At 58.2% G+C, this 18,268-nt stretch overlaps 1 protein-coding gene across 1 annotated transcript; it reads right to left on the bottom strand.

The window, feature by feature from the left end:
• Positions 1-5,152: 5,152 nt before the first annotated feature.
• On the bottom strand, positions 5,153-18,092 carry SERINC2 (serine incorporator 2). Its single transcript, XM_056509342.1, has 10 exons — positions 18,006-18,092; positions 10,612-10,773; positions 8,991-9,178; positions 8,814-8,893; positions 8,573-8,710; positions 8,294-8,463; positions 7,462-7,552; positions 7,213-7,348; positions 6,365-6,580; positions 5,153-5,909 (listed from the first exon to the last, which is right to left on the bottom strand). The coding sequence occupies exons 1-10, from the start codon at positions 18,042-18,044 to the stop codon at positions 5,771-5,773; spliced, it is 1,359 nt and encodes a 452-aa protein (XP_056365317.1). The 5' UTR covers positions 18,045-18,092; the 3' UTR covers positions 5,153-5,770.
• Between the last annotated feature and the right edge of the window lie 176 nt (positions 18,093-18,268).

Here is an 18,268-nt window from a genome sequence, read left to right as displayed (position 1 = left end):
CCTTCTGTGACTCTGTGATTCTGTGATTTTGTGATTGATTCTATGATTTTTTTTTTCATTCTGTTTTTCTCTGTTTCAGAGATCAGGATGGGACTGCAGCCCTGTGCAGCAATGACCCCACACATTCAGTGAAGGGTTCAGAGCTTTCCCACCCCTCCAGGGTGAGCCACACCACAGTGAAAGGTGTCCAGCATGGCTTTGGGTGCCACAAATACCAGTTTGTCACCGGGCTGGGTTTGTCTGTGACAGTGGCCACTTCTCCAGGCTCTTGAACTCCCTTTAATGGGGTACAGACACCTCCTAATGGGGCTGGGCTGATGGAGATGTGCTGGGATTAAGGGTGAGGTTGGGGTGTGAGGCTTGAAGAGGGGTCAGTGACTGGATTTGGGGGTCACTGTGTCCTTTTAGCCAAAGGGATGTGGATGGGAAGGGGGGTGGATGGAAGGGACAGGGGACTTTTTTTCCCCACTGTTTTTCTGGAGTACAACTGTCCAGCCCATCCACGATATCCATGAAAACCCCGCAGCCACGGGATGGGGAATCTCTGCCTCTGAGCCCCTCGGAGATGAGCTGTTTGTGCCTGGCACTGCAATTCCCTGCTGGAATTAGCACCAAAGGGCAGGAGATATTCAGTGCGCTCATTCAGTCCCTCGCCGTCCCCTGTCGGGACGTGGGGACCGGCACATCCCGCTGGAAGGACAGAGGGAATGAGTCAGGGAGGAGAAGAGGGGGAGGGAGGCGGCTGGTGAAAAGTGCTGGTTGTTACAGGGAGATGGGCGGAAGAAAAGAAGGGGAAAAAGGGAAAAAACAAGGCAGCTGTGGGGCGGGGCTGCGGAGGGGCGGGGGGCACAGGGGGCAGCCCGGGCTTCCCACAGCGCTGCCTTTGGAGTCATCCCCAGGGTTCCCATCTGCCCGGCCCTACGTGCCGGAGGGAGGGAGGGAGGGAGGGAGGGAGGATGCTCCTGGCACGGGAATCTCCAGGATCCGGGATGAGTCCTTGCAAAGCCGGGACGATCATGTGTCCCACGGTTCGCTGTTTGTGCAGCAGTTGGAGCTGTGGGATCCCTGTAACGGGAATAAAATCACCCTGCAGTCTCCCACAGGGAGGAATTTTGGGAGGAGGGAAGCCAGAAAAAAATGGGGAAAATGGAATTCAGTGGAAAGAGCCAGAGGTCTGTCATAAAAAGGTTTCCAATCCTCACTCAGCCCTCAGGGATCTTCAGAGCTCGGGGGCTCCAGGGTGACTCAGGAGCTGGGCAGCCCAGAGCAGGACTGTGGGATTGAGCTGGATGAGGTTTGGCTGGAAATGGGAAAAGAGTCCCAAAAACCTCTTGGAAAGCCTGGGAATGCAGGTTCCTGCCTAGGAATGCAAACCATGATACAGGATTGGGATACAGGATTGAGATATGCATTGGGATTGGGATATGGATTGGGATGTGGGATTGGGATATGGGACTGGGATACAGGATTGGGATATGGATTGGGATATGGGATTGGGATACAGGATTGGGATATGGGACTGGGATTGTGATTTTGAGTTAGAATGTGGGATTGTGATACAGGATTGGGATACGGGATTGTGATATGAGATTGGGATTGTGGTCCAGGTTTCTCTGAGCACATGTAATCCAGTCTGGAGGGGTGGACAAGGTCACTGCCAGAGTGACAACGGGGTGGGGACAGCAGGGGGACACTGGAGGGACAGCAGGGTGGGGACAGCAGCAGGACATCGTGTCCCAGCAAGGACAGCCCCGCTGCCCCAGTGACCCCAGGGCGCTGCTCCCCCCTGCAGAGAACACGCTGCAAACCCGAGCACAGCCCTGCTCTATCTCCTGTTTTATTAAAGGCCAGTCTGGGGGTTTCATCCCCAAAATCTCCCGCCAGGCTGCGGGGCCGGAGCGCGGTGAGGAGCTGTGCTGGAGCTGGAGCTGGAGCGGGGTGAGCTGGGGCGAGGCTGCTGCTGCCTCGGGAGCTGCTGCACACACAGATACAGCCTGTTCCCACTCCCGGCACAGATATTTATAGATACAGATGTTCCTCCAGCAGCAGGGTTCAAACTGGAGGTTTTTTAATATTTTTTTCTTTTTTTTTTTTTTCCTCCCTGTCTCCTTCCCATCCCTCCCTTGCTCTTCAAAGCGGTGCTGAAGGTAGAGACAGCAGCTCGGAGAGCAGCGGGGGGCTGAGGAGTCTGTCCCAGCTGCAGGGGGCTGCAAATGAAGGCTTTCCGTGGGTCGAGGTGTCCCCGTGTCCCTGTGCAGGGCTGGGGCTCCATCCCAGAGCCCCCAAAGCACCCCCGGGATCAGGGCCGGGTTTGGGGTGGGAGCTGCCTCTGGGTGCTGCAGCTGGAGCGCCCCAGGGAGCGATTCCAGCCCTGAGGGATCCCCAGGGGGAGATTCCCGAGGGCAGGAGGGGGCAGAGCGCGGGGCAGGGTCCCGGGGCACCCCCGATGTGCCACAGAGCCCCTGCTCTGATCCTAGAGAACCGCGGGGTTGGGGCTGAGCGGGGCAGGGCCCTTTGCTGCCCTCCGGGGTCCCCGTGTCCCCTCCCCAGGGCAGGGGGTGTCCCCGTGTCCCCTCCCCAGGGCAGGGCTCAGCCCTGGCACTGCCATCACCCCAGCCGGGCTCCTCCTCCCCTCAAGCCCCTCCCGGCAGGGATTTGGGATTTTCCAGCCCAGCTCCGCTTATTCCTCCCATGGCTTCAACCCCCCCCCCTCCCCCAGCATCTTCCCGCTCCAAGGGACATTTTGGGAAGGAGAAAAGCCCGGTAATAAATCCACGCCCCAGGGGAGCGCTGCCTGTGCCCCCGAGCGCTCTCTCTGGAGGCTGGGCAAGGCTCTGCTCCACAATTAATTAATTATCCATGCCCTGTGCTCCGTCTGGGAGGCATTAATGGCTCCAGATGCGCATCGCGGAGCTCTGCGTGGCTCTGTAAACATGCTGCAAGTCCAATTTGGGTTTCCTCGGGTGCCTCATTTAAATGAATTATGTAAACGCTTTCCCCTCCTCTTTTGAGCAGGAGCCAGTCCGGCTGCTGCCCGATGTGTTAATCCCAGGAATAAAATAAAATAAAAAACAAGGGAGGCCATGCATTAAAGGGAATCAAATGATGCTGGGGAGCCCCTGCAAGCAGCGGGATCGCGGGGCCAGGGTGGGACTCTGTCCCGGGTGTCACTGGGGGCTCCTCCCTTCTCATGGTCCCAAATGTTTGGTGACCCCAGGAGGGTCCTGTGCCCAGCCCTGGGGGTAAATCCAGTTAAATTTGGGAACGCAGTGGTCATTGTCACCTCCTGTGGCTGCGGCTTTTCCTGGGCTCCCACTTACCCTCACCTCCCCATCCATCCCTCGGGGTGGCCACCCAGGGACAGTAATTAGAGCAATTAACCTGGGGCGATAATGAGTGCGGTGGGGAGGGTCCCAGCGTGTCCCTGATCCCCTCTCCAGGCTGGAGCTGGGACTCGGGGCAGGGACAGGAGGGAGGGGACCCAGCCCAGGGCTGTGTTTTCTGCTGAGCTGGAGGTGGCAGATGTTCGCTGATGAATTATTCACCCGGAAAATTATCATGGAAATAGAATGGGTTGGGTTGGAAGGGATCTTAAAGCTCATCCAGTTTTCCTCCTTGCCATGGGCAGGGACAATTCCACTGTCCCAGGCTGCTCCCAGTGTCCAGCCTGGCCTTGGGCACTGCCAGGGATCCAGGGGCAGCCACAGCTGCTCTGGCAATTCCATCCCAGCCCCTCCTCATCCTCACGGAGAGGAATTTCTCCCTAATATCCAATCGAAACTCATCCTCATTTAGTTTAAACTCCTTCTCCCTCGTCCTGTCCCTCCATCCTTGTCCCCAGTCCCTCTGCAGCTCTCCTGGAGCCCTTCAGGCCCTGCCAGGGGCTCTGAGCTCTGCCTGGAGCCTTCTCCTCTCCAGGGGAGCACCCCTAGAAATGCTGCTGCTGTCTGTGGGGACTTTCCCCTTTGAAGTGACAGTCACCAAATAAAGGAAGGTTTCAGTCCCTCATGGCTCTGTGCAGGTTGCACTCTCCCAGATCTCTCCATGGCACCCTGGGGGCTGAGGGTGACACCTCCAGGGGACAGGGACACTCCTGCAGCCTCTCCCATGACGGGCTGAGTCAGTGGGGGTGCACAGCTGGCAGGGAGCTGCTTCCCTCCTCCCCTCCTGCAGAAAACTGGGTACTTGGACTGTATGGATTATAGGGTTAGGGTTAGGGTTAGGGTTAGGGTTAGGTTATGGATATTAGGATTAGGGTTAGGGTTAGGGTTAGGGTTAGGTGCAGGGTCACTGGGTGCAGGATGAGGGCAGGATTAGTGCTGGGTTCTGGGTCCAGGATGGGTACAGGGTGCTGGGTGAGTGCAGGATGAGCATCACTGGGTGCATGATGGGTGTCACTGGGTGTGGGACAAGGGTCACTTGGGTGCGGGATCATTGCAGGATCGGTGCTGGGTGAGTGCTGAGTAGAGGATGAGGATCACTGGGTGCAGGATGGAGTCTCTGGGTGCAGGATGGAGGTCTCTGGGTGCAGGATGAGGATGGATGGAGTCTCTGGGTGCAGGATGGAGTCGCTCGGTGCAGGATGGAGTCTCTGGGTGCAGGATGAGTCACTCGGTGCAGGATGGAGTCTCTGGGTGCAGGATGGAGGTCACTGGGTGCAGGATGGAGTCGCTCGGTGCCGGATCGGTGCCGCTGCGGGGCGCAGGTTTCGCACCGCGGGCTCGCAGCGCCATCGCGTGGCTGGAACCGCCCCGCACGGGAACGGGATGGGATGGGAACGGGAATGGGATATGGGATGGGAACGGGGATGGGAACGGGATTAGGAACGGGATGGGAACAGGATTAGGAACGGGAACGGAAACCAGAATGGGATTAGGCCGCACCGCCAGGATGTGCTGCTCTGTGCCCCCAGCACCGTGTGTGCCCCATGGTGGAGCTCACCCCATCCCCCTGTGCCCCGGGCATGGCCTGCACTCCTTTGCTCACCACCACCACGGCTCTCGGGGTGTCACAGGCTGGCAATGAGGTCCAGGGCTCCAAGTTCCATGCCCCAAACCAGCCCTGGGCAGCCAGCTGTGCCCCACCCCGGAGCCGGGTCAGTGTCAAACATCCCGCTCCCTCCGCCTGCTGGGCACCCACACACCAGGAAACATCCAAAGGACAAATCCACCGTGTTTATTCCAAACGAGACTTTATTAACGAGGCAAAGAGCTGGGGCCAGGCCGGCGCAGCCTGTGGGGACGCTGACCTGTGCTCCGGAGAGGACAGGGACGTGTCCTCCTGCCGGGACAGCCCCAGGAGCTGGGGCCACCACCGAGGCTGGGGTGCAGCGGCACCTCTGCCTCCAGCCACAAGTCCTCGGGATTTGTTTTCCTCCAGGCTGTCTGGGGACACAACACCCGCCGCTGGGTCCTGGTACCCGGCCAGACCCCAGCGACCCCAAAAGGCGCCACGGTCCCGGGGCACCCGCAGCTGGTGAGACCCAAACCCTCCCAAGGCAAGGCAGGGGTGAGAGGGTCTGGAGGCACTGCCAAAGGCACTACACAAACAGGGAGATGGTGAGAGCTTTAAAAACACCCTCAGGTCTCTCTCAGCCCTTAATTTTCTCTGCTTGGCACTTCATCCCTTTCAAATTAAAACAAAAGAGCTGCAAAAAGGCACAACCCAGCACAGCAGCTCCTGCGTGCAGAACTGAGGCTGGGGCAGAGCTGGGGCTGTCCCCAGCCCCGAGGGACAAAGCCACGATGGCAGCAGCACGTCCAGAGCCACTTTAGCTGAAGTCCCGGTCTGGCAGCACCAGAGGAGCCACGAGGGTCCAGAGGTAGAGCAGGAGCCCGACCCAGCTGGAGCAGATCTTCACCCACACGGCCGTCCAGGGGCTCCTCAGCACCTGCAGGCTCTCATCCGGCCTGGAACAGCGAGCACGAGGGTGGCACCCACCACTGTGACACCCTGCCAGTGCAGGGAGGGGTGGGTGCCACCCAGGGAACAGGGGGGTGACCCATGGCTGCAGCCACCCGGGGTGTGACCCCCGCTCTGCAGCCACCCCCAGGTGTGACCCATGGCTGCAGCCACCCGGGGTGTGACCCCACCTCTGCAGCCACCCCGGGGTGTGACCCCACCTCTGCAGCCACCCCCGGGTGTGACCCCACCACTGCAGCCACAGCCTCGGTCCCTGCTCCCCCTCCTCCCATCCCGGGCTGCAGCAGGAGACGCTGGCAAGCCCAGGCACGACCATAAGAATAATTAAAGCTGATATCTAAAGCACACCCAGCAACTTAGCACACCTCAGCTGTGCCCAGCATCGCAGGAGGAGCGGAGCTGGAGGAACGGCGACAGCCCTGGCTGCCCACGGCACTCTCACCTGTACCAGTTGGTGAGGGTCATCATGATGTAGAGCGCGGCGAGCAGGAGGCACAGGTGGAAGAAGGTGTAGTTGTAGGAGACGCCGTCCTGCTCGTTGTCGTAGGCTCGGCGCTCCCCGCCCTCCTCCGCCCCGCCCGGCCCGGCCCCGCTCCCGGCCCCGCTCTCCTCCGTCAGCATCAGCTTGTTCACCTGCGGGTGGTCCGAGGAGCGGAGGCTGCGGGCAGAGGGATCAGCACCCCTTGGTCACTGCCCCCCTGCCGGGGGTTTTGTCCGTGGGGTTGTCCCCGGGGCAGTTTGGGGGATGCAGGCTGTGGGGAAACCCTAAAACCGTGACTGTGGCCCTTAACCAATGCTCCCCTGCTGGAGCCCTGCAGGTAGGGGACAGTCAGGGCAGTTTGGGGGATGCAGGTTGTGGGAAAACCCTAAAATCTCTGTCACCCTTGTCCAAAGCCCCGCTCCAGCTCTCTTAGAACCCCTTCAGGCACTGGAAGGCTGACTGGGGTGCTTGGGCTCCGGGGGAACACGAGGCAGCAGCGTGCAGAAGGGGAGAGGTGTCCTGGGCTGCACCGGGCAGAGCACTGCCAGCAGGTCCGGGGAGGACATCCAGTGATCTGCTCGGATAAAGCCACCCCATGGCAGGGGTTTTGTCCTTGGGGACATCCCCAGGACAGGCAGAGCAATTTGGGGCTGTGGGGAAACCCTAAAAACGGTGTCTGTGGTCAGGCCTGGGGACAGGGATGGCTGGACAAAGAGACTTTGGTGACAAGGCCCCTGGAGCAAGGTGTGACCTCCCTGCCGTGGCTCTGTGCCCCAGGCTGTCCCCAGGGACACGAGCCACGCGCTCACCTGATGAAGAGGGTGCAGAGGATGAAGATCACCAGCCCCACGATGCTCGGGGCGTCCCACCAGGTTGTCAGCGGCTCGGTGGCCGTGGCTGAGCCGGTGCTGTTCCTCAGCAGCAGCGTGGGGTTACAGTGCTGGGCTGGGGGACACAGGGGGGTCAGCCCCAAGGGCACAGAGGGACAAACACCCACCCCAGTGAGGGATCCTGCCCCATCCAACCCTCTCCCAACCCCCAGGAGGTGTCTGGCTTACTTGGAACATTGGCCAGGGCAGACCAGGTGACATAGATGGTGTAGAGGGTGATGAGGGACGCCTGCAGCAGCCCCGAGTGTGGCTGAGCCTCCTGAAACACAACAGTGGGTGCTTGGCTGCTCCTGTACCCCAGGGTGACACAACCCAAATCTCCTGGGTGTTTCTGTACCCCAGGGTGACATAGCCCCAATGTCCTGGGTGCTCCTGTACCCCAGGGTGACACAGCCCCAATATCCTGGGTGTTTCTGTACCCCAAGGTGACACAGCCCCAATCTCCTGGGTGCTCCTGTACGCCAGGGTGACACAGCCCCAATCTCCTGGGTGCTCCTGTACCCCAGGGTGACACAGCCCCAATATCCTGGGTGCTCCTGTACCCCGGGGTGACACAGCCCCAGTCTCCTGGGTGCTCCTGTACGCCAGGGTGACACAGCCCCAATCTCCTGGGTGCTCCTGTACCCCAGGGTGATACAGTTCCAACCTCCTGGGTGCTCCTGTACCCCGGGGTGACACAGCCCCAATCTCCTGGGTGCTCCTGTACCCCAGGGTGACACAGCCCCAATCTCCTTGGTGCTCCTGTACCCCAGGGTGATACAGTTCCAACCTCCTGGGTGCTCCTGTACCCCGGGGTGACACAGCCCCAATCTCCTGGGTGCTCCTGTACCCCAGGGTGACACAGCCCCAATCTCCTTGGTGCTCCTGTACCCCAGGGTGATACAGTTCCAACCTCCTGGGTGCTCCTGTACCCCGGGGTGACACAGCCCCAATCTCCTGGGTGCTCCTTTACCCCAGGGTGACACAGCCCCAATATCCTGAGTGCTCCCCACTGCCTCACCTGGATCTTGGGCAGGATGGACACGACTGAGACGATGAGGCAGAGGATGAGGTTGATGCTGATGAAGGCCTTGCCCTCCGTGCAGCCCTCGGGCTTGGTGTAGTAGACGTAGAGCAGCACAACAGCCGCGATGGAGGCGGCGTAGAAGATGAAGGTGACGGTACAAAGGGCTGGGGGAGGAGAACAGAGGGGCTGGAGCAGAGCCCCCAGTCCCAGGCAGCTCAGCCTGCCCCGGGGATGAGCTGAGCCCCAGGAGCAGGGTGCTGCCAGCACACCCACCTGCGTACCAGCCCCTGGCGCTGCCCTCGTCCGCGTGGCGCAGCCAGCGCTGGCTCCAGGAGTGCGCCAGGTCGATGAGCAGCACCAGCTGGATGAGGATGAAGAGGAAGGAGCCCACCACACCGAAGTAAAACCAGACTGGAGAAGAGGAGAAAAGCCAGCTGAGATCAGGGAAGTGGGACTTGGGGCACAGCCCTGATCCCGGGCAGAGGTGCCAAGGAGGGCTCGGGCAGCTCCTCACCTGAGGTGAAGGCGCCGTCGGGGATGTAGAAAGCTCCCACCGTGATCCCCACCAGCAGCAGGAACTTGAAGAACCAGAAGCTGCGGGAGGAGAGAGGAGGCACGGTGTGCAGCCAGCAGGGACAGGGATGGGGGTGCTGCCCGTCCCCACCCCAGGGCCCACGGGGACCCCACCCACCCGTTCTGCAGGGTGGCCCGCGGGTCCTTGCTGCTGCGCACGCACACCATCAGCACGGCAAACAGGCAGAAGAAGGCGGCCATGGCGAAGCCCATGCGGTACACGGCCTTGTGGCCCAGGAAGCTGCTGCAGTCCACGTTGGTCTGGACCCCCAGCACCGAGCCACTGCCTTCACAGAACCCAGGGAGCTGAAACAGTGATGGCATCATTGTCTTGGGTTGCAATACAGGATGTGACAGAAATGTGAATCCTGTCCCCATCTGCTGCAGCCGGGTGGGGCAGTGACCCTGATCTCCTGGCACATATTATCTGCTAATGGGCCATCTTTAAACCAGCTGGGCAATCATCTTTATCTTCCCACAGCCCATCCTCCCTCCAGGAGATATCTCCTGTTCATGGCCATTGAGTCCCAGGGCATGACTGATAAAATTCCATCATCCCACTGGGAGATGCTCCACCCAGGGGGAGGAGCCAAACATTTCCTACCTAGATAAAAACTGAGATTTTGGACAGAAAGATACCATCTTTCCACTGGATTCCTTCTACATCATCCCTGGAGCTTCAGAGGAAATTGCACCTTCTCCAGGAGCACTGCTCCAGCTGAACCACATCTGCCACTGCAGGAGGATGCAGCCACCATTGAATGGGACTGTGCCAACACCCTGACTGACTGACGGGTGTCAGCTTGGATTCTGACTCTGGCAGTGTTTTGGGATTGTTTTTTGTAATACTGTATTTCTATTTTAATTTTCCTAGTAAAGAACTGTTATTCCTAATTCCCATATCTTTGCCTGAGAGCCCCTTAATTTCAAAATGATAATAATTCAGAGGGAGGGGGTTTACATTCTCTATTTCAAAGAGAAGCTTCTGCCTTTGGCAGACACCTGTCCTTCAAACCAGGACAATCATCTCAGCACATCCTGCTGGGGACTGACAGCTGTGGGAAGGTCTGGATCAAAGATCTGGTTGGACTGAAGATCAGCTTCTCTATTGTGAAGCCCTCAGGTTGCTCAGAGCAGCTGTGGCTGCCCCTGGATCCCTGGCAGTGTCCCAGGCCAGGCTGGATGGGGCTTGGAGCAGCCTGGGACAGTGGGAGGTGTCCCTGCCATGGAACTATAAAGAAATGAGCTTGGAGATTCCTGTCAACCCAAACCATGCTGTGATTCCACACCCACCACGAGCCTGGTGCCACCAAGGATGGGCCAGGCCATGCCTGCTCCAGTGCCACTTGCCTGAGGTGACACAGATAAAGCCACCCAGCTGGTCAGTGGAAAGCTGGCGTGAAACCAGCTTTTCCCTAAAGCCCAGCTCAGCTGGCAGAGCTCTGCTCTCTCCACCTGAAGTCCCATCTCCCTGACTGGCAAGGCATTGGGTGAACCCCAAAAAAACAGGAAACTTTCCTGGGAGACATCTGGAAAAACCAAAAATTGCATTAAATGATCCCACTGCATTTTCCCCTCTATGGAAAACCAGGGTTGATAATGCCTCCTCCCAGTGAGATGCTCAGAAAAAAGAGGAACAGAAGCACATCGTGGCCCAAAAATTCACTTTTTTGATTCAGCCTCAAGTCCCCACCACGAGCTGGGTCGTTTCTTCCCAGCGACCTCCAGGAGTTCTCTACCTTGTGCAACTCCTTCTCCACTCCTGGGATTATCATGATGATGGACACGAGGGTGCCGAGGAAGAGGAAGATGGTGAAGAGAAGGCGGGAGATGGTGGAGTTCTTGGCTGAGGGGCAGCAGCCACAGAGCAGGCACGGGGCAGAGCCACAGAGACACGACACCTGCAAGGAGACCAGCCCGTGAAGAGGGGCAGAGAGCCCCAAAATCTGTGCCCAGTCTGATCCTTAAGGAGATCAGCGTGAGAATCAGCTCTGCTGCCTGGAGCTGCTCACACAGCCCACAGCACCTCATGGAAACGGCACCAAATTCCCCAAAAAAGTTGCTGAAAATCAAAAGAGCTGCAGGAACAGCCAGCGTGGAAAATGACACCCAAAGTCTGAAGGCACTCTCATGTTTTTTCCTCCATGCAAGGATCTGGTCAAAACAAGCCCTGTCCTGCAGGAGCCACCTTTTTGTACAAAAATGAGGTTCCCAAAATAAAGTCAGGCTGTCCTTTCAGTCAAATCCAGGATGGGATGATATTGGTATCAGCACTGTGGGGGAAGGAACTCATCCTGCCATCCTTCCCCTCTGCAAAGGGCACTTTACAGGCAGGGAAACTGAGGCACAGCATCCCCAAGAGCCCCCAGTGGGTCCTGGCTTCCCAAAACCAGCACCCCATTCCAGAGACTCCCACTGCTGTGCTGGAGGAGGGAAATCCTGGCTAAGGAAACCCAAATTCACTGATACCAAAGCATTGGTGGGAGTTTCCTGCACAGGGACAGTGCAGATTAAATCTTGTTCCCTTGAACAGCTCTTCTCTGCTGGACTTCAGCACATCAGCCAGGCAGGGGAAGGTCTCTGCTCTCTCCTGCCTTTGAGGGACGTGCATGAGTTGTGTCTTTGTTATGGCAACGTGCTTCCAAACCAGGGCCTGTGGTTGATATTAATCAAAGATGGCTCATTATCATCTCAAATATACAATTCTCATTGTTGGAATCAGTGTAAAGAATTGACATGGCAGAAAACAAATCCAGGTGTGGAGCTGCTGTGTGAGCAGGACCCCACGCCAGAGTGACCACTTTGATGTCTCCAAACCACCAAAGGTGGCTTTGAATATTTTTTAAACATAAGCACACCATTATTGGAGAAAAAAATCCCCTCCTTCCTGTCCTCTTATCCCATGCCCCACATCCCTGCCCCATTAACAGCTGTCAACAGGAGCTGGGGTGGGTGGGACACCCAAGGTATCCCATGGGAGCTCTCATCCTGCCCCTCCAGGGACTGCTCAGTGCCATCACATCATGTTTTCAACTTGGACGCACGGGAAAATGGCTTTCAATTAGAGACTGCTTCATTTCAGCCTCATTAAATGCACCACATGCATCAGAGTGCATTAAAATGCACCAGCATAACTGTATTTCCCTTCAAATTAAAAACAAAAATAGGCAACAACACAAATCCCTTTAAATGCAGAATTACTGCATCATCTGATGTAGCAAAGCACCTCAGAGCTCCATCCACCCCCCCAGCTCCTCCTCCTTCAGTGCCAGCTGAAACAAAAAGCGCCAGTCCCAAAATCACCAGATCTGGACAGAAAAATCACGAGGTCTGTGTTGTTTAGGAAGGTGTGGATTTGGGGGTTCAACCCACCCAGTGCCACCCCCAGGGACACCTCCCACTGTCCCAGCTGCTCCCAGTGTCCAGCCTGGCCTTGGGCACTGCCAGGGATCCAGGGGCAGCCACAGCTGCTCTGGCAATTCCATCCCAGCCCTGCCCACCCTCCCAGGGAACAATTCCTGCCCAGGATCCCCCCCAGCCCTGCCCTCTGGCAGTGGGAGCCATTCCCTGGGTCCTGTCCCTCCATCCTTGTCCCCAGTCCCTCTGAGCTCTCCTGGAGCCCCTTCAGGCCCTGCCAGGGGCTCTGAGCTCTCCTGGAGCTTCTCCTCTCCAGGTGTCACCCCCAGCTCTCCCAGCCTGGCTCCAGAGGGGCTCCAGCCATGGAACAGATCCCTGGATTCCTCTGGACTCGCTCCAACAGGCAGAAGGTTTTTGGGAGCCCAGAGCGTCACTGGAGGTTTATTTTGCAGGTTGATTCTTACAGCCAAACTCCATGGTTGTATTTCAGGTTTCACAGGTTCCTGCTGAGGTAACGGGATACGACAGCCCCATCCCACTGCTCTGCTCTGTAACACAGGAATCCTGTGGATTCCTTTTGGGACATCCTTTTAGGATAACTCCCCGAAAGCTCCTTCACAGTGAAGCCAAGGAACCCTTTGTGCCACACACTGACCCCTGCACCTGCCTGGGCACTCCTGATTTCAGTGTTTTTGTTTAAAAATCAGTGGTTAACAGCAAGGAAAACACTCCCAGCAGTGCCGGGCACTCTGATTCTCCTTCCAAAGATTTTTAAAGTTGCTCCAAAATGTGAACGCGGTGAAGGGACAAAGAGCAGGATGGAAAAAGCCAGCGAGGGAAGCGGCTGCAGCACAGCAGAGCCGGGGGTTAATGAGGAAGTGTCGGTTTTCAGCTGCTGGGGGATGGATGATTAAACTCTCCAGTTTCGCTTCCTCCTGCAGCCCAGCTCACCTCAGAGCCGCTCGCACGGCGGGGAGGGCGGATCCCGTCCCGTCCCTGCCCCGAGGCCGGGGGACACCATAGGGACCCCAAATATACCCATAGAGCAATAGCACCCCAAAAACACCGACACAGCAACAGCACCCCAAAAACAGCACCCCAAATACACCGATTGAGCAACAGCATCCCAAACACAGCACCCCAAAAACAGCACCCCAAAAACAGCACCCCAAAAACAGCACCTGAAATACACTGACACAGCAACAGCACCCCAAAAACACCAATAGAGCAACAGCACCCAAAAACAGCACCCCAACCATTTCACCCCAACAACAGCACCCAAACTGTACCAGCCCAACACAAGTGACCACATTACACCAGTCCACACCACCACCCCAAAAACATCACCCCAAGAGCACCACCCCAACTACACCGGCCCAAATACATCACCCCAACCACACCAATACAACAGCACCCCAACAACGCCAGTCCAACAACACCATCCCAAAATACCATCCGCCAACAGCACCCCAAACCCACCAACCCAACATCACCTCAACACCAATCCAGAAACACCCACCTGACACCACACTGATAACACCAACCTACACCTACACCGTCCCAATTCCTTCATCCCAACTCCACCACCCCAACAACAGCCAAACTACACCACCCCAACTACACCAACCCAAAAACAGCCCAATGACAACAACCAAACTACACCAACCCAACTACACCAACCCAACTACAGCAAACCACCTACACCAAACCAACTACACCAAACTCAACACCAATCCCACTACAACACCAATCCTAAAAATACCCACCTAACACCACCCCAACAGCCTAACCACACCAACAACATACACCAAACCAAACACCAACCCAAAAACAGCCCAATGACACCAACCAAACTACACCAGACTGACTATACCAACCCAACTACACCAACCCAACTACAGCAAACCAACTACACCAAACCAAACACCATCCCAACAACACCAATCCAAAAATACCCACCTAACACCACCCCAACAGCCTAACCACACCAACAACAACCCAACTACACCAATCTATCAACAGGATCGCAAAAACACCAATGCAAAAATACCAATCCAAAAACACCCACCCAACACCACCCCAACTACATCACCCCAACTACATCACCCCAACTACATCACCTCAACTGCACCAACCCAACTACACCAAACCAACTACACCGACCCAACTACACCAAACCAACTACACCACACCAATTACACCACCCCAGCTACACTATCCCAACTACACCACTCCAGCTACACCATCCCAACTACACCACTCCAACTACACCACCCCAACTACATCACCCCAACTACATCACCCCAACTACACCAAGCCAGCTACACCAAGCCAACTACACCAAACCAACTACATCAACCCAACAACACCAACCCAATTACACCAAACCAAGAACAACAACCCATCTATACCACCCCAACTACACCAATGCAACACCACCAACCCAACACCACCAACCCAATAACACCAAGAGAACTACACCACCTCAGTGACATCACCCCAACTACACCTACCCCAATTACACCACCCCAACCACCCCACCCCATCTGGAGCTGCCTTCACCCCAGCAGCCCCAGGAACACCGAGAGTGAGTCAACCCAAAGCAATGCCGAGCACCCGGTGTTCCCCTGCTGCCAAATTAACGAGCAGGCAAATTAATCAGCACCAAACCCATCACATCAGGCACAGCTTGGGGCGCTGGTGGCCCTCCTGCCTGGCAGGTGCTCTGGATTGGTACCACGAGGCTGAGTGTCCCCAGGGGGTGTCTAAGGACTGTCCAATCCCCCAGGGTTTGCTTTGGCTGGGGCAGCCTTCTGCTGGTAACCCCAATTCTGTGAGGCAGGAAGGCAGCTCAGAATGACCACACTGCTCATGACAGCCGTGGGCAGAGCCTGGAAAACCACAGGAGGCAGGGAAAGAGAAATTCTCCTTTTGTGGTGCCAGGTTCCACTCAGGAGCAGCTTGCAGGGTTGTAATGGGAAAGCGCTGAAGGAAGGGCTTGGCAGTCTCGTGGTGCCATGACTCAAGGGATGCAGGCAGAACAGGAGGAGTTAGTCAGGATGTTCTTGTTAAAAATAATAATAGTAAAAAAATATGGACTAGGGGTTGTTCAGTTTGGTTTGGGTGTTTTTCAGTGTTGTGGTTCTTCAGCAGCCCCTTCATCAGCCAGGTCCATCAGAAAAAACATCAAAATTAAACAAAAGCTTGTTTAAAATATTTCTTTTTTTTAATTACACAGATTAGAGGGAGTGTTTCATTTGGTTTGGGGTTTTTTCAGTGTTGTTCTTCAGCTCAAACCTGTACAAAACCAGCCCCTTCATCAGCAACTTCCAGAGGAAGGAACAGGAAAATTAAACCTATACAGTGACTACTCTGTTACCACAGTCTGAACCACAACAGATTTTGGGGAGGAAAAAATCCAGAATTCATAGAGAAACCTCCACAGCTCTGCCCTGGAGTAACTCCCTGCTCTCCCAACACCTGCCCATAAGGAAAAGCACAGCAATGTGTTACAGAGGGGAGCCTTGCAGACCACCCTCCCTCCAACCCCTCATTTCTAAACATCCTGTTCATTAAACCTCCAGCACTCAGAGGTCGAGTTGCAAAACAGGTCCCATTTCCAGGTTTCCAGGCCGGCACCTCCCAGGCTGTTGTTTCCACAGCCCTGCCCACAGGTGAGGCACCGCCAGGGCAGGAAGTGCTGGCGAGGGCAGGTGCCTGCGTCACCTGAACACACAGCCCACGTCACAGGGCACAGCACCCCGAGTCACACAGCCTGGGCCTGCCCCGGCCATGGCACCCCAAATCACACACCCTGCAGGTACCCCAGGCCATGGCACCCCAAATCACACAGCCTGCAGGTACCCCTGGGCCATGGCACCCCAAATCACACAGCCTGGGCCTGCCCCGGCCATGGCACCCCAAATCACACAGCCTGGGCCTGCCCTGGGCCATGGCACCCCAAATCACACACCCTGCAGGTACCCCAGGCCATGGCACCCCAAATCACACAGCCTGGGCCTGCCCCGGCCATGGCACCCCAAATCACACAGCCTGGGCCTACCCCAGGCCATGGCACCCCAAATCACACAGCCTGCAGGTACCCCTGGGCCATGGCACCCCAAATCACACAGCCTGGGCCTGCCCCGGCCATGGCACCCCAAATCACACAGCCTGGGCCTGCCCTGGGCCATGGCACCCCAAATCACACACCCTGCAGGTACCCCAGGCCATGGCACCCCAAATCACACAGCCTGGGCCTGCCCCGGCCATGGCACCCCAAATCACACAGCCTGCAGGTACCCCAGGCCATGGCACCCCAAATCACACAGCCTGGGCCTGCCCCAGCCATGGCACCCCAAGTCACACAGCCTGGGCCTGCCCTGGCCATGGCACCCCAAATCACACAGCCTGGGCCTGCCCCGGGCCATGGCACCCCAAATCACACAGCCTGGGCCTGCCCCGGCCATGGCACCCCAAATCACACAGCCTGGGCCTGCCCTGGGCCATGGCACCCCAAATCACACACCCTGCAGGTACCCCAGGCCATGGCACCCCAAATCACACAGCCTGGGCCTGCCCCAGCCATGGCACCCCAAATCACACACCCTGCAGGTACCCCAGGCCATGGCACCCCAAATCACACAGCCTGCAGGTACCCCGGGCCATGGCACCCCAAATCACACAGCCTGGGCCTGCCCCGGGCCATGGCACCCCAAATCACACAGCCTGGGCCTGCCCTGGGCCATGGCACCCCAAATCACACACCCTGCAGGTACCCCAGGCCATGGCACCCCAAATCACACAGCCTGGGCCTGCCCCGGCCATGGCACCCCAAATCACACAGCCTGCAGGTACCCCAGGCCATGGCACCCCAAATCACACAGCCTGGGCCTGCCCCAGGCCATGGCACCCCAAATCACACACCCTGCAGGTACCCCAGGCCATGGCACCCCAAATCACACAGCCTGCAGGTACCCCGGGCCATGGCACCCCAAATCACACAGCCTGCAGGTGCCCCGGGCCATGGCACCCCAAATCACACAGCCTGCAGGTACCCCGGGCCATGGCACCCCACATGCAGCCCCCTGCACGCCCTGTCCCATGTTCTCCATCCCCACGTTGGGGCTCAGCAGAGGGAACCAGGCTGCACCCCCAGTCTCTCACTGTGTGGCGGGGCCAGGCCCCCCCACTCCTCCAGGTGCAGCAGGACATCGCTGCTCCGGTTTCCCACCTGCCCCAAGCGCCCTGGGCTCACCACCCACCCCATTCCCCTCCCCGTGAGCCCCAGAGCTCTCTGGAGAGAACACGCTGTGTCTCCATGGATACCGGCCGCAGTGGGATGCCCTGCTCCGGGAATCCCCCACACCTCTCCAGCCACTGATGGATGCACCCCCTGGACCGCCCTCCCATACAGGGGTGCAACCCCTGGGTGTGCCCCACATCCCACAGGTACACGGGGGTGCCTCCCCCCGGCTACACAGGGCAGGGAACATCCTCTCGGGGGTCCCCCCCCATATCCAGGGGTGTGTCCTGCCGGGGGTCCCCGTATCCCCTGCGTACACTGGGGTGCATCCCCCAGGGGTAGCCTGCATCACCCTCCTGGCATCCCTTGGACCCCTCCCCGTCCGGGTGTCGCGGGGCACAGCCCCGGGTGTCCCTCAGCCCCACCCCGGGCCTCCCCGGCCCCTCCGGGCGCGCAGCGGCCGCGACTCGCCCGCCCCGGGCCGCGCCCGAGCGCCGGTGCCCGCGTTCCCCCGCTGCGGGCGGGACTCACACAGCTGAGCAGGGAGCAGACCCCGAGACAGGCCCCCATCGTGCTGCCGCCGCTCCGGCTCCCGGTGCCGCTCCCGGTGCCGCTCCCGGTCCCCTCCTCCGCCGCCGCCCTGGCTCCGCCCGCACCGGGAGCTCGGGGCGGCCGCTGCCACCGCGCCTCCCGCGGGGCGGCTCCTACGGCGGCGGAGGGGAGAGCGAGGGAGGGTCCGGGCGCTTCCGACCGCGGGGAAGTCTCTCCGTGGCTGCTCCATCCTCATTCCGCTC

The sequence above is a fragment of the Oenanthe melanoleuca genome, chromosome 23, assembly GCF_029582105.1.
Source record: "Oenanthe melanoleuca isolate GR-GAL-2019-014 chromosome 23, OMel1.0, whole genome shotgun sequence".
NCBI lineage: Eukaryota > Metazoa > Chordata > Aves > Passeriformes > Muscicapidae > Oenanthe > Oenanthe melanoleuca.
The sequence above is the reverse complement of the archived record's forward strand: the minus strand, read 5'-3'. Positions and strand labels throughout refer to the sequence as shown.